Source organism: Malaclemys terrapin, chromosome 5 (genome assembly GCF_027887155.1).
Source record: "Malaclemys terrapin pileata isolate rMalTer1 chromosome 5, rMalTer1.hap1, whole genome shotgun sequence".
Taxonomy (NCBI): Eukaryota; Metazoa; Chordata; order Testudines; family Emydidae; genus Malaclemys; species Malaclemys terrapin.
The window spans coordinates 103,318,409-103,341,263 of NC_071509.1; the positions used below are offsets into that span (position 1 = coordinate 103,318,409).

The following is a 22,855-nucleotide window of genomic DNA, read 5'->3' on the forward strand; positions in this document are numbered from 1 at the left end:
TCTGAGCACACCTACTGGATCAGGCCCTGCAAGCGAGGTGGGCAGGGGAACATCTAGTTTGAGAAACCTCTGGCAGTTGGTAGTGAGCTAGGGCAATGAGCAACTTAGTGGCAGGATTCTGGTGGCTTGTGCACATTTCCCCCTCTTCACCCCCTCCCCACAGAAATGTAAGCATCTATACAGTCAGTAGCACCTGAATAGTGGTTTTGCGAATATCAGTGGTGTCTAAATGCTGGATTAGGGGCCTATCTGCCACTTTAGATACCTAAGTCTCTCTGTTAATCAGTCTACATTGGGGAAGAGTGAAATATTATTTTCACAGAGGTACTGTTTATTAGAGCACAGCAAAATAAAATGTAGTTTCCATTTGAAGTAGACAGAGGAAACTGAATGGCCTCTTATGGCTTTTTAAAAAGGGAAAAAAGAAAATATGGTCCCAATGCTAAAGGCAGCCTGCACAAAGTCAGTGGGGTTCTGTAAAGATACAAGAGATCTGTTTCCACGATCAGGGTACCAAGCCTACATGTGCCTATCTGGACTATCATGAGCAGAATCAGCATCTTGGAACCATTCCGAACTCCTGGGAAAACGGGGTTTATAACAATAAAAGCCTAAGCATCCAATCTTTACCAAACAGGTAAAGTTCAGTAGAATAGTGTTTAAAACAGTAACAATTTCCCTTAATTTATGTAAATATTGAGGGTTGTTAAAAATGCATATTGAGGCTAAATGCTACTGCTAGAAGTTTCATTAATATAAGTTCAACTTGATGCATAATTAAATACTTCCACAGACTACACACTTGGAACATGCTCATACGTTTAATAACTTGTCTAAACAGTTGGAAGATATGGACCAGCAGTTTTAAGTTTGTTTTTTGGCTTCTCAGACATTATGGATTATTTATGTTTGATGTGATTGTGTAAACATATAGGGAGATTATTGTTATGTTTGTTTTTCAAACAACCATTTAGCCTAAAATGTTACAGAGTCAACTAATCATTGAAAATGAGAGTGACCAATAACAAAATAAAAAAATAAGAAGATACTGGAAAAGGCATAAAACTTTCTGGGGGGGAAAAATGGCTGAAAAGGCATTAGAATAGATTAGCAGTTTATGGATCTATCCGAGGAGTTTAGCATAAAAAGTCTGTGTTGAGAAGCAACACAGATTAAATGGCGGAAGAAAGTAAAGAAGAAAAAAAAATTTTTTCCTTCTCCTTACTCCAGCAGAAAAAGGCTACACCCACTCACAGCATAAATATGCGCTACAAAAAACTTGGCTAAATGAAAGGAAACTGGGAGAAAAAGTTGGTCTGATGTTTCTCTCACATGATTACGATGAGTTGTCAGAGTTTCTGTTTCAGCATCTTTGGAATTTGGGGTGAATTTATTAGAGATAGGCTATGAGTTTTTAAAAGGGAAAAAAGGACAGTTTAGAAAGAAAATTGCCTAGCTTTGGAGGAGTCCAAGAAAGCCCACGTCATTCACTCCTGCACTTTTACTGTGTTTCCACTATACTAAAATGGAGCTGTGGTTAAAAACAGCAGCTGCAACAGAAAACCTTGGCAGTGAGGAATAATTCAATAAGCAGCAGCCAGGAAAGAAACGCCAGAATGGATTTAAAGCAACGGGAATCATCACCACATTTGGTCTAATGCCCCTCCAGAGTGGGCTTGCCACGCACACAAGCACTTACCACGGCAAAACAGAAGCTTTTTGCCTTTAGAAAGCACAAAATAAGGAGAGCTGCGAAGTGACTCACCTTTGCCATGTCTCCTGAGGATCAGTGGGCAGAAAGCGAGCGTGCTCCTTGCAAGAGAGACCGGGCGCGTCCTGTGTTCCCCCTGGGCAGCTCAGCCTAGTGGAAAGACAAGTTATGTGGAGCCCGGGGCCAAGAGGGCAGCAGCCCGCTGGGGACCGGCTCCGTTCCACATCTGGAGCAATTTTGCAAGCCAAAAACTCGTGACTTGGGGAAGCTGGAGTTTGTGTCGGGTGAAATGAAGCAGGAACCGCGGGCCAACGCCCATCCCTAGGCACCTCCATCGCTCCCGTCTTCCCCGCGCGAAAGGGAGACGGAGGGCAGCCCACTGCCACACAGCCTGCAGCTGCTCCTCGCCCCTCGGCAACCACCGATCCCCTGTCTCGGCCGTTCGCCCCGTTACTCACCGCGGATGTCCCCGGGTGCAGACACGAGCCTGGAGCGCTGCGGCTGCTACGAGTTAAACGGAGCAATGAAGAACCCCAGCCCTGCTCTGCTCCATCCAACGCTGGCCACGCCCGGTGCTCCGGTCACATTCCCGCCCTCACTGGGCCGAGCTCGGCTGAGCAGCCCGCAGCCACGCCCCAGGCGCCCAGCGCTGGAATCTCCCGGGGCCGGGGAGCTTGCCTCAGGCCGGCTTCTGTCTGCGGCCTCTCCCGTCCCACTCCGCCCTGCTGGGCTCCGACAGAGAGCGAGGCCTCGGGAATAACACTGGGGTTGCTTTTCTCCGTATACAACTAGTAGCAACCGTACGCAGCTGTCTGCTTTAACTAAAGGATGAGGCACACAGGGGCAAGATATCAGAGGGGTAGCCGTGTTAGTCTGAATCTGTAAAAAGCAACAGAGGGTCCTGTGGCACCTTTGAGACTAACAGAAGTACTGGGAGCATAAGCTTTCGTGGGTAAGAACCTCACTTCTTCAGATGCAAGACTTCTTCACTTCTTGCATCTGAAGAAGTGAGGTTCTTACCCACGAAAGCTTATGCTCCCAGTACTTCTGTTAGTCTCAAAGGTGCCACGGGACCCTCTGTTGCTTTTTAGGGGCAAGATAGGCAGGCTGGCCTGAGCGGAGCCTGGGGGTTAAAAAAAAAAACCCAACTAAGTACTATCAAGTCTTCACCGGTTTTGCTCCTGAATGCTCTTCTTGGAAAAGCCAAGCACTCGATGGAGCCAGGGTTTCTCAACCACTGATGACAAGGAGATGGGGGTCAAACCTTTAACAGAACAATCTTTCCTCCCCAACCTTGTCTGTTGTTGGTAATACATAGGTAGTAACCAATCAGAAATAAGTTTTAAGGAGACTGCTTAAAAACCCTTTCCCCTCCGTCCCGTGCACAGGCCTTACTGCCTTGATACTTGGCCAGCAAACACTGGGTAGCCCACACTTATTTATATTTCTAATGGGGGGAAAAACAACAGAAATGAACAATATATTTTGGTTTCTTGAATATATTTTGGACCTTCTTTATATGTCACAAGGAGGCTCACTGGTGATTGCCTTTAAACGACAGCCTTCCCATGCTCCAGGAGGTTGCAGTTAGGGGTGCTTTTCAGTAAATGAACAGTTCTTTAAACAGAGAACAAATGCATTGCTGCGGAAGGCTCTGCCTTCAAAATAAAGGCCTCAACCCCAATACTGCTCCCACTGAAGTCAATGGCAAAACTCCCATTAATTTCAGCTGAGGCAGGATGGGCAGCTGAGGCCCTATCATCATTGTGAACAAGACCGAACAAGCCTGCACTGATTTTTAAAAGTTCCCTTTTATTAGTATGACCTAGCCAGAGATTAACTTTCTTTACCCCATATATTGTCTCACCTGCCTGTGCAATGGAATTGTAAACATTTTGAAGTTACAATGGGTCATTAAGAGGTTGCCTAGTTTCACTATAGTTTAAGTACCCCTGAGCTGAGAACACCTTAGCAGCAATATAGAATTCCCTACTATTTTTCTTCCTCTCCCTCCTCTCCCTCCCCCCCCCCCGCATGCAAGAACACCCAGAGCACTGTTTGCATGGGAAGAGCTAAAGCCACCTCCCTCCTCATAGATCTCCTCCAGCTAATTTAGTTAATGCCTCCACCGAGATCCAGCAAGCTGTTCCATTCAGGTAGATTCCCCCATGCGTATACAGAGCCTCGTTCAAATCAGTGTGGCTCTATGTTGGCACATGAGTCCGTCAGCACAGAACAGCTTGTACAGTTAGAGCCTATGTTTGTAAAATACTTTGGGATGACACACACATAAATTAAGAATGAGGTAAATGTAAGACATTGTTTTGTTTCATAATATTGGTTAAGACCATCCAAATTGAACAACCAATTTATCCACGACTTGGAGCAGGACATCTATGGACATTAGTGCTTTTCTGTGCAACTTTTTCCTGTCTGGGATGTCCTAAACAAGAGTAAGAACCCTCTAGTAAGCCAGGTAGAGAGGAGGGAACTCAGGGAAGATACTCACACAGACTATATGCTATATTGTGCAGTGTCTTCCCCACAAGGAGATGAAATCCTGTTTCCTCAATCACATGGGAGTCTAAATCTGTTTGCTTTGGGCTGCAAGAACAAGCGGAAATTACACCATAGGGAGAAGTTGGCATTCTGCCCTTTGCCAAGACAATGTATGAATGTGATCTCTTTAAATTAGGGTGGGTTTGTTTTTTATACTGTTGCTACTTAAACCCAATTTAAATGTGTGTATTTATTTATCTGTGTCAACACAGACAGAACAGTAGAATAGTGGGGTGGGGGGAGAAGGGTGAGTCAGTTGTTTTGCCTTCTTCATTTTATCTAGACAGTACATTAACAATCAAAGGAAATAGGATAAAGGACTAGAATCAGAGTTTAATGTGTTGCAATATATTTTAATATTTTGGGAGAGTTTATTATAAGGATGTTTTCTTATAAACAATGTGTGGGAGGGACACTTCGAAACCTATGGTCCTCCTGATACTGTGAAGAGAGACTGTCAGGTTGACCTCTTCACTTCCAGAGCCCCACTTACTTCCACATAGGCCCAAGGATTCTCTTTGCAGGACTGGGGCCTAAAACTACAATGTTTGCTAATTAGGGCATGTATCATGTTAGGTTCTGCAGTCTTAATTTTGCATACATGCAGAGTCTCACTGAAGGTAATGGAACTCTACGTGGGCACAGCGGTGCACCAATATGGATCAGATTCCAGACCAGGGCCTCAAATGGCAGAGTTTTATAGCTTTTGAAATTGTTGTTTCCAAAAAACATTTCCAAGCGTTCAAGATGATTGCTTTTAGACCTAAAGCATTCAGGTCTCACAGTGCAAAAGTTAGGGTTACCATACGTCCTCTTTTTCCCGGACATGTCCGGCTTTTCAGCACTCAAACCCCCATCCGGGGGGAATTGCCAAAAAGCCGAACGTGTCCGGGAAAATGCTGCCCAGGCACTTCCCCTCCCGCAGCGGCTCTGCTCCTCCCCTGACTCTTCGGCTCTGTTTAAGAGCCGAGCTGCCCGAGCACTATGGGCTTCAGGCAGTCCCCTTGCCTCCGGACCCCAGTCGCCGGCCGGGCACTTCCCCTCCCGGGCTCCGGCGGCGCAGGGTCCGGAGGCATGGGGGCTGCCCGAAGCCGGTAGCGCTGGGGCAACTCGGATCTTAAACAGAGCCGAAGAGTCAGGGGAGGAGCAGAGCCTCCGGCCGTGGCGGCTCTGCTCCTCCCCAACTCTTCGGCTCTGTTTAAGAGCTGAGCGCTACAGGCTTTGGGCAGCCCCCATACCTCCGGACCCTGCGCCGCCGGAGCCCGGGAGGGGAAGTGCCCAGCTGGGGGCGCAGGGTCCAGAGGCAAGGGGGCTGCCCGAAGCCCAAGCGCTACCGGCTTCACGGTTTGCCGGGCAGCCTCCAGACCCTGCGCCCCCGGCTGGGCGCTTCCCCTCCTGGGCTCCAGCTGCGCTGGGGAAGCGCCGGCCGGAGGCGCAGGGTCTGGGGGCTGCCCGGCAAACCGTGAAGCCGGTAGCACTCGGGCAGCCCTTTCCGCGTGGCTGGGAGTGGGAGGGAGGAGGGGGCGGAGTTAGGGTGGGGAAGTGGCGGGGCTGGGTGGGGAAATGGGCGGGGCCAGGGCCCATGGAGGGTCCTCTTTTTTTTATTTGTTAGATATGGTAACCCTAGCAAAAGTGAAAGACAGTTGCTTTATTTACATAGGCAATAACAGTACTTTGGAACCAGGTTTCCAGCTTTATGATGAAGGAAAGTGAGAGAATCAACCTGCAGTGGGATCCAAACTTGGAAAGTTAATAGAGTTCTAAACCAACCAAGTCAGACTGAGGCTTGTAAATATCTATGTAACTGCATACACAAAGAAGGCACCAGGCAGAGAGAACCACAACTGCTGGAGCATAGGAAAGTGAAACTCAATCAGATCGTATTCATTACTCAGATCCATACAGTAGAATCCCTATAAAGGGGGAGGATTTTTAATTGGACAAGCAGCAAGTGGACTCAATAGAATCCTAAAGTCAGCAATTAGCAAGATGTGTAGAAATCCACTAGTAAAGTCATAATCCCACTTTGCCTTGACATATGCTATACCAGTAGGTTTACACAAAGTTTTTAATGTCAACTTTGCTGATGCAAAAAGTGTTCTGTAAAGTTAGGTAAATATGGGGAAATATTCATTCAATTGTAGACAAATTTTTCTAATAAGTTTGTGTAATAAATTATTCAGTGAACATTGTCTGACCAGCTCTAATGCAATTACACTTCTTTGGAAAGACAAAAACCCACTACCAAGCCAAACAGAAGCCAATTCTCTTCCAGACCTTCTGACTCCAGAGAGCCTCCTCAGGCCCTAGAATTATGATGTAGGCTTTGAATGGTCTGGCCTTCAGGTTTTGGCTTACTAGAAAGAAACATTGTTTAAACCAGGTAATCCTGACATACAAAATTATTCTCACTGGATGACTGACATCTCACTTATGGTCATGTATTTTATATCACCATCTTAAGGAGATCTCTTTCAAATTACATTAGAGAAACTTGTCTTCTCCCCTGACTTCCTGTTTGATTCGTGGGTTATATACTTTTTAATTTTATGGAATATCATGGATGATGAAGTTTTGCTCCATCGATTTAATGTCTCTTGTACTATATTTAATATGCAAAACTATTTCTTGATACCCACTTTAGAAGTTGGAAAGAAGCATGCAAAGTGGTAAGAAGAGAAACTGATTTAACTTCAGATTTGAATGTGTTAAACTACATAAAATAAACAAGAAATTCCTCAAGTTACCTCAACTGTGGCAGCAGCCACTGAAGGGGCTGTGAGGATGGAAAAGATGCCAACAAGTATGCTGAAGCTTTATAAAAAGAAAGGATTAAAGACAGCCTCCACAAAGGAGACTAGATCCTCTCCAGTAGGGGTGTGAATGCTATAATGTATTATTAATTTATTTGTATTAGCATAGTGCCTAGGAGTCCCAGTCATGGACCATAGCCCCATTGTGCCAGATGCTGTACAAACACAGTACAGAGAAAACTTACAATCTAAGTAATATAGTTTAGCTTTTCTATTGCTAACAGTTATGATCTTCAACTGAGTAGTACAGGCCAATTTCTTTGCCAAGCACAAGGCCCAGATGGGGTGGGGACTGACAGATGTTCTTTAGTACCAGCTAAAGCATAACCAAGGTTTATAGTAGCAAGCAAATATTTGTATAACTCTGTGGAGAAAGGAGGTTTTCCAAGGATCTCAGGATGTTTGGACTATATTTGTGCAACAGATGGGTTCATTCATTTAGCTATTACAGATGCAGTAGCCTCTCTCTTGTACCTTCCCACAGTCACAGGCTGTATGCTGACCTGAATGCAAGAACTGTGTGAGACTCATACTAACCTCACCTAACCAAAATGGGCAGCAAGAGGGTGGGCTCATGACCACAGGGAGAAATACACATTGTATCCTCATAGGTACTGTCTTCACTAGAAAATTAAGTCATGTTAAAACATAGCCTTGGAGAGTTGTGTTAATTAACACAACATCAAACATGATTTAGCAGCCAGTGTACACATGTGTTTAACACCATGTCAGCTGGTTGTGGTTAAGCGTATTGTTCCAGTAAGGTTCGTCCATGAACAACAGTTGACATGATGGTTCGTGTCTACACAGACTGCTCAGTCATGTGTAACACAACTCCTCCAGGCTGTTTTCTAACATGGTCTAATTTTCTAGTGAATTCCTGAAAGGTGGAAACAACTCTCCCAGTGCACCAGAGAACCCTAGTGGCTTTGTGCCTCATTGTTGAAATGTGATGCCTCCAGGAGTTGTTGTTGGGACAATGCATTGCTGCACCTTCCCTGACACCAGGCTGTGCACAAAGTACAATCCAACCCAAAGAGAAATTGAACATATACACATGATAATTATTTAATTATGGCAGCACCCAGAGGGTTCAAATCAGGATTGGGGATGGTTGTGCTAAACTCCAAATACACAGGAAGGTATGAACCCGGCCCATGCAAAGTAGAAGCCTGGGGTTAGTCTCAAGATCGTTCACTGAAAGAGTAAATTAATCCCAAAATATCTAACCGAATTTGAAGCCAGACAGTGTAGTACAGTGGCTGGCAGTTGGTTAGCTAAATTAACCTCAGAAATGCAGATTATATTAGAAACCTCACAGCAGACAAAGGTCCCCCCCTCCACAGGGCAAAGCTTCAAAGGCTGAGTTCTTGCAAAACCAGCAGCGGTACATTTGAAACTCCTCCCCCTAACTATGGTTGGTCTATCAGTTTATTTGTGTCTGGCACACTATTTCAAATAGTCCTCTGAAACGTATAACATTTCCCAAGGTTTACATTGGTCACATCTCCCTCCATAGAAGTTACATATAATCCCACAATAATACATAAACTTAGCATTTGTAATGCAATGGCCTCCAAAGCTACCTAAGCTTACGTTTTTTCAAGAATGTTGCAGGAAATTCCTGCATCTGTCACAACATGATGGAATTTCCAAGTCTGAATTAACCAACAGGCTGTAACATATTGGAATCACTTTGAGCAGCAAAAATAATTAGTTGTATTTTGCTTCATTAACAACAATTCTGATCTAAATTAGCTGAGATCTGTATATGAGAGGGACAAGGTGGGTGAAGTAATACATTTTACTGGATCTTTTATGGGTGGAGAGGACAAGCTTTCAAGCTGCACAGAGCATAGGCTGAGGAAGAGCTCTGTGAAGCATACAAGCTCATCTTCTCCACCAACAGAAGCTGGTCCAATAATAAATATCACCTCACCCTTCTTCTCTCTCATATCCTAGAACCAACATAGCTACAACAACAATGGGAGAGATCTGTATATGTACTTGTCAGTTACAATGAAAAATCATTAGCCTCCCTAGACAAAAGAAAATCAAACCGAACTGCAGCTGTTTTCAAAGTGTGGTTTCTGTACTATAAAAAATGTTAGATGTTTTGCCAGGTGATGCTAGTTCCGCTAGAGTCTTACACCTTCTGAATGAGAGTACTGTATGGAAGGGAAGAGCACCAGTTTGATACCAACACTGCATAAGTACTCTATAACATTCACAACATTTGAGCAATTAGCTTGTATCATAATAGAAAAACTAAGGCATACTAAAGGAAGGATTGCTACAACTACTACATATCAAAACTGTATTGAAAATGGAAAGGGCCTTTTAGCTTATTTCATGGAGTTGCTACCTAATGATTCCAGTGTACATCTTTCCTACACTGTACAGAACAGCCAAGAATTGAAAGGATTTCCTGGGTTGCAGCATGTTATAGTCCTCCAAAAATTCCTGCTGTGATATATTAAGAGAGATACATGTTGCAAGTCCTATTATAAAGGCTGCAAAGTGCAATAGATTGGACTGAAAGTCTCTCTGGGTGGCAGTGAAATATCATGGGGCAAACATCTCCAAAGGGACTTTAGGGACATGGTGTTGATTGTATGATAAACCAGTATTCAGAGTGGGGGAAAAGGCACTTCTCAAATTTTGGTTAATATTAGTGATGGGAACTCTGGGGATCTGGGTTCTATCCCCAGTTCTACCAAAGATTTCCTGTGTGATGAGGAAGATCTCACTGAATTTCTCAGGGCATCAGTTTCTTTATCTATAAAAAGAAAAAGTTTACCTCACCTTATTTAGGTGTTAGCCTAAATGAAGGCTTGCAAAGTGCTTTGAGAGCTTGAAATGGAAGGTACTATGCAAGTGCAAATAAATTATCTCAATAGTATATAGAAAAGATTAGAAAAGCCACCGCATTACTGGCAGGATCCAAAAGACTCCATTTACCATAATGGACACCAGGGCCACCCAGAGGATTCAGGGGGCTTGGGGCAAAGCAATTTCAGGGGCCCCTTCTATAAAAAAGAAGTTGCAATACTATAGAATACTATATTCTCTTGGGGCTGGGGCCCGGGGTCTGGGGCAAATTGCCCCACTTGCCCCCCGCCCCGGGTGGCCCTGATGGACACACAGCTGATGAAATTATTTCTGTGCTGCATGTACTAGCACTGAAGCCCAGGTTAAGTATGTCAGCGAATAATGGGAAGGGTTTTGTTGCTTTGTTTATTGTTTTAAGGCTTACTTTGGAAATTAGAGATGTTGGTTCCCATAAGTGATTCATAACTTTTAAACACAGTCCATTACAGAGAGATGTTAATGGTAGATATTTGACCTCTCTTGAGACTCAGTATTGTAAAAGAATGTTAATGGAAACAAAGAGTGTGATTCATGCCAACATTACAACATTTGACGCTGGATTTAGGGCTGGTCTACACTACAAACACTGCATTGGTGCAGCTGAGCTGCTGCAGCACTTGGATGAAGATGCTCTAAGCCGACAGGAAAGCTCTCTCCCGTTGGCTTAGTTACACCACCTCGGTGAGAGGCAGTGTCTATGTCAACAGGAGAAGCTCTCCCGCCAACATCACACTGTCAACATGCGGGAGGCTAAGGTCTGTATTACTAGGGTGGTGGATTTTTCACACCCCTGGGTGACATAGTTATACCAAAGTAAGTGTGTCATGTAGACCTGGTGAAAAATATTCATGTTTGTCACCAGAGGAGATGCGGGCATCTCCTTCATGTGCTGTAGCTTTTCATTACAGGCCTATCCACACACAAAATGAAATGTTCCATTACAGGGACTTGGTGAGCATACTTTTCTGAATCCAGTTAACGTTTTCTACCCAAACAGTTAAGAATTTGGGCCAGATTCTGGCCCTGGCTTCAGCCCCTGTATGCTGATTTCAAATCTAGGCCTTTAGCTATAGTCTATGGAACTGAAAAGAAAAATGAAAAACTATTTTTAATACTCTAGAGTTTCCTCTTGGCAGAGTAGGTGTTTAAGACAAGTGTGTGATTATTAATTAGGTCAAGAGCCACTTAAGAACCAACAGTTGGAAACTCAAAGTGGGTTAGCTTGGAAATAAATATAGCTTAAAATATGCTCAATATGTATATGATAGAAGATACTAAAAAGAATGTTAAAGAAACATGAAGGGACAGCATGCTAACCTAGCAGCACAAGATTGCAGGAGGCCAGAATTTGATTTCTGGACACAGCTTAATGCACCCTAGGGAAAATAGCAGTTACCTCCCTCAAGACTAGTTAGGCAGCATGATCCGTTATACAGGGTACAGGACGAGGAGTCAGAAAATTGGGTTCTATTCCTAGCTGTGTTCTTGACTCACCTTTTGTCTTTGGATAAGTCACACTATCCTCTGTGCTTCAATTCCCCTATCTGTAAAAACGAGACCAGGATAGCTTTGTAAAGTGCTTTGAAATATAAAGATTTTAAGTGCTCCATTATTTTATTAGGGAAGCAGTACAGCATGCCCCAGGCCAGACGGGGAGAGTCCGTGACTTATTTCACTCAAAAGCAGCCTCTCTGGCCAACTAAAGAATTCTAAGAGTTTTCAGAGGACACATGCACATGATATTTGCGAAGTGTTTGAGCGCTTTGTAAAAGGTAGAAAATGAATGGCAACTCCAAAAGCTCACAACACAATTTAAATGCCATCTATGCTTGGCTTTGTGAATCTACAAGCTGGACAAAATACAAGGCAATTAAAATATTTGCTTACCTTCTTCCTGAAGCTAACTAGAGTGTCATAACCCCTTCTAGGACACACAGACGGCTTCTAAATACTGACTGGTTATTGAAGTGGCAGAGTACAGATTTGCAGACTAACCACACAAGACGAAGAAGGCAACACTCATCCATCTCTGTATCCAGAGACGATGTTAGAATTAATGACCCCAGACTCTCTCAATTGGCAGTCACCCCCTCCCACTGCGTCAGCACAGACAGACACCCACAGAGCAGATGTCAGTGAAAGAGTGGGAATGGGCAACACATCGATAATAATGATAGCCGTTTAATTTATAAAATATTTCCTCCCCATCTAGATATTAGCAGCACTCTTTAAATGATTTAAGAGCAATCGCAGGCCTGGTCTACACTAGGAGAATAGGTTGATTTAACTACGTCATTTAGGGGTATGAAAAATCCACACTCCCGAGCCATGTAGTTAAGCTGACGTAAGTTCCTGTGTAGACAGCACTAGGCCAACAAAAGAATTCTTCTGACAACCTAGCTACCATCTCTTAGGGAGATGGATTACCTACACCACTGGGAGAGTCTCTCCTGTTAGTGTAGGTAGTGTCGACACTGAGGCACTACACAGCGGCACACCTGTAGCGTTTTAAATTTAGACAAGCCCTAAATCACACTGGGCTAAAACCCATGAGGTGCTGAGTAAATCACTATCAAATATAAGAGATGTGAGTGCAAAGAAATGTCACTGTATTGGTAAGTCCTTTAATGTCCTTGATGAAAGAACAGCAGAAGAATGAGCATTCATTGCTACCTGCTGTAGATGTATCTTGATATAAGTATGACAAATCAGAAAGAAGCAAATACAAAGCTACCACAGGGAAAAAATAAAAACTGAATTTAGAGGAACTATGCCAGTTTATACCATCTAAGGATGTGGTCCATATATTTTTATTTCAACTGCCTATAAAAAGAAATTATAAGAGGAATTAATGGGGCCTCTAGTGGAGTAGGAGTTTAAGGCTCCTTTATCCATCCAAAGTACATATTAGTCCCCCATTATTGTAGTAGTATGTTAATTCTCACCAGGCCCCTTTGCAGTAGGGAAGTTCTATTATCCTCCTTTTACAGATGCAGAACTGAAACAAAGCGGCTAAGTGGCTTGCATAAGGTAGCAGGAAACTGAATCCAGATCTCCTGAGTCCCAGGCTAGCACCCTGACCACTAGATCAACCTTTCACCTTATCTGCTGCTGAAGGGGCCTGAGTGTAACTGGCTTGTGATTTACACCCTACTTTGCAATAATTAGAAGTTGCATACTCTTCAAGTTCTAGGGCCTGCCCGCACTCACACTGCAAGTGCATTGACTTCAATGGGGTTACTCCAGATTTACCCCATTGTAAAGGAGAGCACATGCAGGCCCATAAGAGTACAAGTAAGCATAGCGGTGCTTAATAATGAGTAAATAAGTTTGGAGGCAACACCAGAGAAACTTTAGCACACTATTTGTAACAATTAGATGTACTTAATCAACTAGTAAATCTCACTAAATTTGAGAAGTCAGCTGTAGTAAGTAGAACGAACCTGTGACGGGTTGGATCACAGAAACCCCCTTGGGAGCTGCCATCTGATGTGCAAAGGCTACCCCTGCTCCTGTTTTCCCTGCCAGCTCAGGACTCCAGCACCCTGTCTTGTTGAGCCAGACACTCCAGTCTGCTGCAACACAGACCCAGGGTCTGAATCACTTGCCCCAAAGCTGCAAGTTTACCTGAAAACAGCTCACAGTAGTGTGCTTGTCTTTAGCACTCAGATGCCCAACTCCCAATGGGGTCTAAACCCAGATAAATCCGTTTTACCCTGCATAAAGCTTATGCAGGGCAAACTCATAAATTGTTCACCCTCTATAACACTGATAGAGAGATATGCACAGTTGTTTGCTACCCCAGGTATTAATACATACTCTGAGTAAATTACTAAATAAAAAGTGATTTTATTAAATACAGAAAGTAGGATTTAAGTGGTTCCAAGTAGTAACAGACAGAACAAAGTAAGTCACCAAGCAAAATAAAATAAAATGCGCAAATCTATGCCTAATCAAACTGAATACAGATAATCTCACCCTCAGAGATGCTTTGGTAAGTTTTTTCTCGGACTGGACACCTTCCAGGCCTGGGCACAATTCTTTCCCCTGGTACAGCTCTTGTTCCAGCTCAGGTGATAGCTAGGGGATTCTTCATGATGGCTCCTCTCCCCCCTTGTTCTCTTCCACCCCTTTATATATCTTTTGCATAAGGCGGGAACCCTTTGTCCCTCTGGGTTTCCAACCCCCCCTCACTGGAAAAGCACCAGGTTAAAGATGGATTCCAGTTCAGGTGACATGATCACATGTCACTGCAAGATTTCATTACTCACTTGCCAGCACACATATATACAGGAAGACTCACAGGTAAATACAGCCATCTGCAGACAATGGGAGTCATCAAGATTCCAAACCATCCTTAATGGCCCACACTTTACATAATTACAATAGGCCCTCAGAGTTATGTTTTATATTTCTAGTTTTAGATACAAGAGTGGTACATTTCTACAAATAGGATGATCACACTCAGTAGATTATGAGCTTTGTAATGATACCTTACAAGAGACCTTTTGCATGAAGCATATCCCAGTTACATTATATTCACTTATTATCATGTTTTTATAAAACCATATAGACTGCACAACGTCACAGAACCCTCTCTGTTTGTTCTGTAAGGCACCTAGCACACGTCTAGGCATTGCTGAAATAAATACACAGGACTAGATTCTGCTACTGTTTTGTAGGGCATGCCGGCCCCGTGGCACCCCTGCTGGCTAAGCATGGCTCTACAGGCACTCCCTGCCTCCATTTCCTTCCTTCAGCATCCCCAGTAAAACAAGTCACAAACGATCTTAACCCCATCCAGAGTAGGGAAAGGGCAACTAAAAAGTTGCAACAAAAAAGGTTCTTCCACTCTTAAGGGGCTTCTCCTCAGTTCACCCATCCCCTTTCTGGGCTACCTTTGAGAGTCTTATTGGCTCTATGGTAGCATACTCAGACAGCCCCCAGCTGGTTCCACTAGAGTACCATTCTAAACCCCTGCTGGGCTCTGTTGCCTGCATCCTTCCATGTGCTGGTATAGAGAGGCTGGTTCCCCTGCAGTACCCGGCCACCCATAAACCCTGACTGAGGGCCTTCCTCAGGAGCCTGCCTACACTCTGTGATTCCACACCCCAGGGTGAGCACTCACAGACCTTTGTATGAGACCCAGGTGTCCATTAAGTTGTCACTTGACCCTCTTAGCCCCATGCCCTCAGGTTGGCAAGCAGCTAGTTAATAATGGCACAGGTGAATCCCACTTCATCTCCTCTTAAAAGAGCCAATCACTCTTTACACACTGAGTAATATCTTATTCCACAAATTGTCTCTTTGAATACAAGGGGACTGTGTGAGAAGTAAGGTACTACTCATCATAAGAGTAGCAGAATCTGGTTCAAAATGAAGATGACTCCAGCAAAGATATCATAAAAACAAACAGAGGGCACCATCCTTCTAAGTACTGCATGTCACTGAAGACAATGGAAACAGGGTACTCAGCAGTGGGCCTCAAGGAGCACCCCGTATAGTGCACCAGATACTCTCATAATCCAAAATGGTTGTGGTGATCAAATTAATGTCTCACTAGATAAAATTATGAGGTACAACCACACAATTTACTGTACCTAGGTTTAGAGAGATTACAATGAAGGCTGTGGAAAAAAATAATAGGTTCACATCTGTTTGATGGAGGCTGGGTGAATCAGCAACTTTGGACTTTGCATCCCAGCCACAGGAAATGACGGCAAGTTCATTCCACTTTTAGAAAATGCCTAGCTTACTAACTCCTTGATTTTAAGTTACTTGTAAAAGACCATGTTAAATTTGAATTATTTTACTTAGGCTACTAAAGTGCCCAAATTTCAGTATAAACCTGTTCTATCATATGTAAATATTCACACCACTGAGCCACTGCATTCAAATGAAAAACTAGAAAGGTTGGGCATTTGAACCACAGCTTAGAGAGGCAGTAGGTTCCTGGAGTTTGGTGACAACTAGTTTGCATCAGACCACAGGAGGAAGTGAAAACCCTCAGGAACTCACAAAGACCTTAAAGCTACATCTTTCTCTGTCTGCATCAGACAATATTCTGCGCAGCCATTAGGAATAGGAAACACTCCTTTCTGCCTCAGATACAATATGTCCCACACACTATCCTATGCAGAATTTATTAGCCCCCCGTTTTATTGATGGTGTGTGTAGAACCATACAGAGAGCCCCTGTACTTCATGGAGTGGTTTCTGCACCTGCCAGGTTAGTGCAAGTGAATTCCAGTGATGGTGGACAAAAGAGGCTTATTTGGATCCAGAGGCCAAGAAATCCTCATAACATGTGCACATGCTGTTCTAGAATCCCAATCAACCCCCGCTTAATCCACGTTTGGTTTCTCAAAGCCCGTTTTCACAGGCTTTATGCAAAAAGTAGTGCATTTCATCCTATCTGAATATTCATCAGTTGCATCTCCTCCTATAATTCATACACATAGGCACTCAGGCACACTCACAGTACATCAATGAGTCATCCAGCACTATTTGTGCATTGTAGATATGCAAAGGGAGAATTAGTGCTGAATCCATGCTGTCAGCGGCTGCAGGATTGGTAGTTTCCTTTAGACTCCACTGAAGTTTATGCACTTGGCTAGTGATATTGTGTTACAATGTAATTTGTGCGATGACAGAATGATTTTCCTACAGACTAGCATGACTGGCAAAACCACACAGTTAAAACACTGAGCACACTCCTCGTGAGCCCCTGAAAAGAAATTTTAGGTGCTCCAACTCCATTCTGACAAACAGTTTAGTATAAGTAGGTCTATTATGACTGGGACCTGTTAAAAGTTTAGGCAAACAAGTATAACTAAGCAAAGGGGCTCAGTTTTGCAGAGGGGAAAGGGGAAGTGAAAAGATGAAAGCATTTAACCATTGATATATTGAAATCCATTCTGTTCAAATGTAAAGGATATTTGAATTTTTACAAAGTGGCACTAATTATGCTTCCTTTTGGAAAAGGAGACATCTAGTGCTAGGTTGGGAGTGTGGGACCTGCAAACCTGTTTATGGAAAAGGGATGCTGCCTTTTCTAAAATGTAGTTTTAAATTGCAGATCTCAAGATTGTTATTTATTAATACATATTGGTACAACTGAATAGAAGTATGACACAGTATGAATACAGGCAAACTTTAATTGCTAGGAACACAAGAGATTTGCACACTGGCTGCCTTTTCTAAGTAGTTTATGAAACAGCAGTAATGTGCTCAAGCAGGTCTTGTAGGAGTATACTATAATTATTCATTTTTCTTTTATCAACACATTCCACGCTTTCACTGTCTTTTTGTCCTAAATCAGAACACTTAGATTATGCCATCCAGCAGCACTTACATTATGGGCTGGCACTAATAAATATCATATCAGTGCTTTCAATATTCTTTGTGGGGGACTTATGATTAATAGTTCTAGAGCTGGAAAAAGAAGGATGTGTTTGCTTATCAGATGTATTCAGTGTTTCAATATTTGATTCCAAAATGTTTTTATTTGGGGGCATTCCCATCACCTCTATGCAAATTCATCTGTAGCTCAGTATGCTGTCTAATACACAGTCCATGGAGAGATTCTCCACTTTACTCAGTTTGGTCAGTCAGTAGAATTGGTCAAATTCATAGAGATAAGCATGTGCTTAAGTGGTTTGCCTCTATGACAGGGAAGCTAGCTTTTGAGTAGAATGTGGGCCTGATAAAAGTTCAAGGTCTTGGGGTCCCTATCTTCAAGGACTCCATGGCCTGGGGCCAGACTATCTAAAGACTGCCAAAAGCTCCAGGATTAAGACCATGATTGACAACTATGCATCTCTGGAACAATGGAACTATTCACAATAAGCATAAAGTTTATCGGCATAGAAGAGAGAACTTTCTCAGGGGCGAGTCCAAGATTGTACAATGAACGCCCCCAGGACCCAAGGACCATCACAAACCTCATCACCTTCCGCTCCAAATGCGAACATATTTCTTTGACCGTGACTTTTCTAACATAAATACAAAGCAACAGGTATATTTATAAATATGTATTTTTAAAAAAACTCTCTAACTAAACAAAACACTCCACTGCACACTTCTCTCCTTGAGGAGAGGATGAGAGAGCAAACACATGATGACAGATGTCAGTCATGTTGCTTAATCCACTTCTGGAACACACTGGAGGTATGTCTACACTGCAAACAAACAAACCCCCATGGAAACAAGTCTCAGAGACCAGGTCAACTGACTCGGGCTCACAGGGCTTGCACTATATGGGCTAAAAATAGCAGTATAGAGGTTCTCACTTGGGCTGGAATATGGACTCTGAGACCCACTCTTCTCGCCAGATTTCAGAGGGGAACATCTACATGTGTGCCCCATGAGCCTGACTCAGTTGAACTGGGCTCTGAGACTTGCTGCCACGGGAAGTTTTTCACATTGTAGATGTCCCCTCCAATGTTACGGTGATGTGTGCAGTAATAGCATCGCTTCAGAACAGAAGAGAACACAAAGCCCACTGAAATCTATGGAAAGACTCCCACCGATTTCAGTTCATATACATCTGGGGACTTGCATATAAAGTTGGATTATATTTTATAGGCTGAAGAACTAGACATAATGTCAGAAAAATCAGAGCTTGACTAATTCTGCACCAAAAAGGTGAAAAATGAGCACCGAAGAAGGAAAACAAATATGTCTAGTTACTTCAGTGCAAAACACAAGTAAAAGCATCATAGTTTATGAAAGCACATGATTTCTTCCACTGCACTGAAAATAAATACAGTTGCAGTGTTTTCTACTATTCAAATATTTGTTTCATTTGCATTTTCACAACAGTGAACTGTCTATAATATTAGCCCAGACAAGTGTCAGTCAAGTAAATCCTTTTGAATTGCACAATCCTATTAACTAACTGAAAAGCAGCTTTCAAATGGCTAAAGACGGAATAGGATACACACTGTGCTATACCCAAACTTAAACCACTTAAACTGAAATAAACTGAATGCATCAAATAAAAATGAATCTATTTAAAGTATCTTTCTCTTAAATCAACATGGTTCAATTGCAAAATTGTAAGCATTTTATATAACAACTCCCAGTCAATACAATACTTCATTGATCAGCACTGTATGCCTAGAAAGTAAGTGGATTAGATCAGTCAGTCAGTATTGTGTCTTCTCATCTTGCGTGGCTCTGACCCTCAATCCTAAACATTTCACATGCCCTTCAGGTTCTAAAACTTTGTTGTTTCAGAGATTTCCATAGAAAATGTCTTCACCTAAGAGGGTTGAAGGTTCTAGATCATCCTGGGGATTAGTGGGCTATAGAGCACCTTCCGCATCTACCTTACTGGTTCAAATCCAACACAGCTTGAAACTGAGTACAAGACTTTTCCATTTGATGACTATTAAATGGCCTCTGTGAAATGAGTTTGCTGGGCTCTGTGCATCTCTTAGGAGTCAGGTGTCCACATCTCTCTCTCACTCTCACACACACACACACAAACACAAAATCGGCTGTCAAAATTGTCTGTTTCCCCAGTACAGTTTCCCTTGTTTGTGTGGGTCTTTCACATAGCAACAGGAGAGAAACAAACAATTGCTACCTATATTCTTTGGACAACAGAACTGAGGTCAAATGGTAAAAAAGAAAATCATGCATCCTTGTTAGGTCTGCATTCTGAGGCACTCCTTGCAGGGCTTAAAGGTTTAAACAGTTATATCTGCAAAGTATCTAAGTAAAAAAAGATTGTTACCAAAGTGCATATGTATATGGACCAGAGCATATTCTGGGAATGATTAAGGTTAGGACATGCCAAAGAGAATATGCTGCAGAGTCCTAAGAATACTAGTCCTCAAACGCCAAAGAAGTCTAGATGGCTTGATCATACTTGCCTTGATTCAGCATGGTTTAGACAGCAGTATAGTTGAGTAGATAGAGGACTGAACTAGGACTAAGGACAAAATGGTGAATCATTGCTTCATTCCATTTTTTAGTCTGGTGTAATTCCATTGATTTCTTTGGAGTTACACAAGTGTAACAATAATGTAGAGCAATGGTGAATGAGGCCCTGTGAATGGAAACATCTCTCAGTCAAGCCTATTCTTTGTTTGCATAATAATATACTGCAGATATTATACAGAGAATATATTTCTCCTGCTAAATATCCATAATCTTCTGATTCTACATTGAAGTGTCCAAAGTTTATATATATTTAAATTAAGGCAATGCATATCAGACAATTCAGTTAATCATTTAGGCAGACTTTACAGAGGCAGTGTTTGAAAATTCCAGTATCTTTATTTTAACCAGACAGAATGAACATTTCATAGAGATGTGGTTTATAACACTTGGTCTACTGGCCAATTACTAATAATAAGAAAAGAAATCACTCTTATTTCATTTAGAGCCTGGTACAAAGGCCACAGAATTGAATGGAAAGGATCCTACTGATTTCAGTGGGCTTTGGATAAGGCCCTTCTCAACTATACCTGCAGTGCAGCTCTGCAAAAACAAAACACTCCCCTTTAAGGATAACTAATGGAATGGCAAGCATACATCTGCAACCCATGCGGTTCAGTTATCCTTTTCATACTCCGAAAGCAATATCATTATTTTATGTATATTACAGTAACACCCAGAGACCCTACTCAGATTCAGGCCCCATTTTGCTAGACACAGTACAAGCACATAAAGAGACAGTCCCTGCTCCAAAGAACTCACAGGCTAAGACTAATATAAAATTTGGTTTATAGAGAGAGACTTTCACAAAACTGAAGGTACCACAGAGTACTTTTGCCATAATAAGTAAGACGCTTCTACCATATTGACTGTGTAGGAACATGACCAGCAACTATTAAGCACACAGCAATATTTACTGTTATTTTATTTACGTTGCAGTAGCACGGGAAGGCCCTAGTTGTGGGTTCCATTGTGCTAGTTGCTGTGCAAACACATGGAGAAACAACCCCTGCTCTGGAGAGCTTACAATTTAAAATATTAGAAATAGAGCTGTGTGAAATAGTCATCGCTAAATTGATCATTAAGTTTACCTGTTTATGAAGCATATGCAAAAGCTTTGTATTTTGCCCTTCATTATCTGGATGTCAGCAAAGATTTTGGTGCTGCTTTTTATGATGCATTTTCAAGTTCTGAGATGGAAAGGTTGGGTTTCATCACATGGTTGAAGTTACATGATATTCTACATTGTGTATGAAAGGCTGGTTTGAGTATATTAATTAATTAATCAATCAATCAATCAAAATGAAAAGGAAATCAGGGGAACAAAAAGCCCTACATTCTAGCTATATATTCTAGCAACAAAAATAGTAAAATCTGCCTAAGCAGCCAGCCACTCAAGGCACCAGCAAAACTTGGTCTGCTAATAAGAGGTGATCTTTAGTAACCACAGAGTGAATAAAACTCTATTAGAAACTGCATGGAGATGCTTAAGACAGAGGATTGCCTATTAGCATCTTCTTTAGTGCAGCGTTAATTCTAATAAAGCATACACAAACAGCTAGCTATGCTAGCATTAGCCCTGCTGGGGGTTTTATTGGAACAACTTCTTGAGGTCTCAATATTGGGGGAAGAGAGAAACAGCTACAAAGCTGTGTCCAATGCCCCTCCCAATGGTCTATATCTTTTTAAGGGCCTCAGTTTACATCTGCCATGCACTTTACGACAAGATTCAGCTGCGTTGCAACATCAGCCCATATATCACTTAAATGGTTTGTCCTCCCAAATTATTAGTCATCTGTGTACCCCAATTCTGAGGATCTTTTGAACAGCCCTTATATTTGGTATTCAGTATCTTCCAGCTGTTATACTGAAAATGATATCAAAGGCAGGGGACCAATTTCTCTCTTTACATTCACATTTATTTATTGTACTGTTGTGGCCTCTTAAATGGACAACCAAGTGGAAGCAGAAAGCTCAGGAACACACATTGTACTGGTAGATATTCCATGAATTGCTTTAAAAAACAAGCATGGGACAAATCATCAAACTCTTGAAATATATACTGAGATAAATATTAGCTGATTTAGCAGCCACAATAGAGCAGGGGAGAAACATTTACTGTACAGTTTAAAGAGCTGCGCAGAAGGAAATTCATTTAGCAAACCTATTCACATTTGCTTAATACTGTGAATGGGCTCAGAGGTCATACAAGGCTTTCAGTTTATCCAGTGTTTGAAATGCATTGTACTGAATCACTTCAGTTGACTGGGAGCATCATTTATTAAGGTGCCATTAAGTAGATCCTTCTGTATGCAGTTAGGAGTAAAATGTAATTCAGTTTTCTTCATCGTTTGTCATCTTCAGTGAAGAAGGAACATAACCCTTTAACCCTGTAATATGCATTGTTTCAGAACACTGTTTCCAGCAAGGCAGGTACAAATAGTCACAAAAACAGAGCACAGAGTTCATGTGTAAAAAAAAAAAAAAACATAATCCATGGAGATGTAGACAAGTTAGGTAGGTCACTGGTGTGTGCATTTCCATTCTTGTTTGTTTTGCAAAAACAAAACAGGAAACCAGCAAAAGCATACCCACTCTCCATTCTCATTGGTGCACTTTCAGCTAAGGAAGTTATATATGGGCTAACAGGCTTTCTGAGTTTGGAAAACAAAGTATATGAATGTTGAGAGATAATACATTAGTATTTCTTCACTTAAAACCATGCTGTAATCATTATGATGTCTGGATTTCTGTGCCCTCCTTTAATTACTCTGGTACTTGACCAGTCCCCTGATAGAGCTGTCATGACACTTTGTTCTGTTCCAAATGACATAGTCCCATTTTCTAAAGCTCTCAGCCACCACTGAAATGGCAGCCAGTCCTGTTTTCCAGTAGGCTAGACTGTCCATCTGAAAAAAGAGAAAAAAAAAAAAAAAGAAAGAAAGAAAGAAAGA

General features: G+C 42.3%; 1 protein-coding gene across 1 annotated transcript in view; it reads right to left on the reverse strand.

The window, feature by feature from the left end:
• The window catches only part of ANXA5 (annexin A5), a 28,711-nt gene extending 26,341 nt beyond the window's left edge, over positions 1 to 2,370 (reverse strand). The window contains exons 1-2 of the mRNA XM_054029950.1: positions 2,170 to 2,370; positions 1,766 to 1,861 (exon numbers count right to left, since the gene is read on the reverse strand). Coding sequence (XP_053885925.1) covers positions 1,766 to 1,774 — 9 coding nt within the window. The 5' untranslated portion in view covers positions 1,775 to 1,861; positions 2,170 to 2,370. The remainder of the gene's footprint in view (positions 1 to 1,765; positions 1,862 to 2,169) is intronic.
• Between the last annotated feature and the right edge of the window lie 20,485 nt (positions 2,371 to 22,855).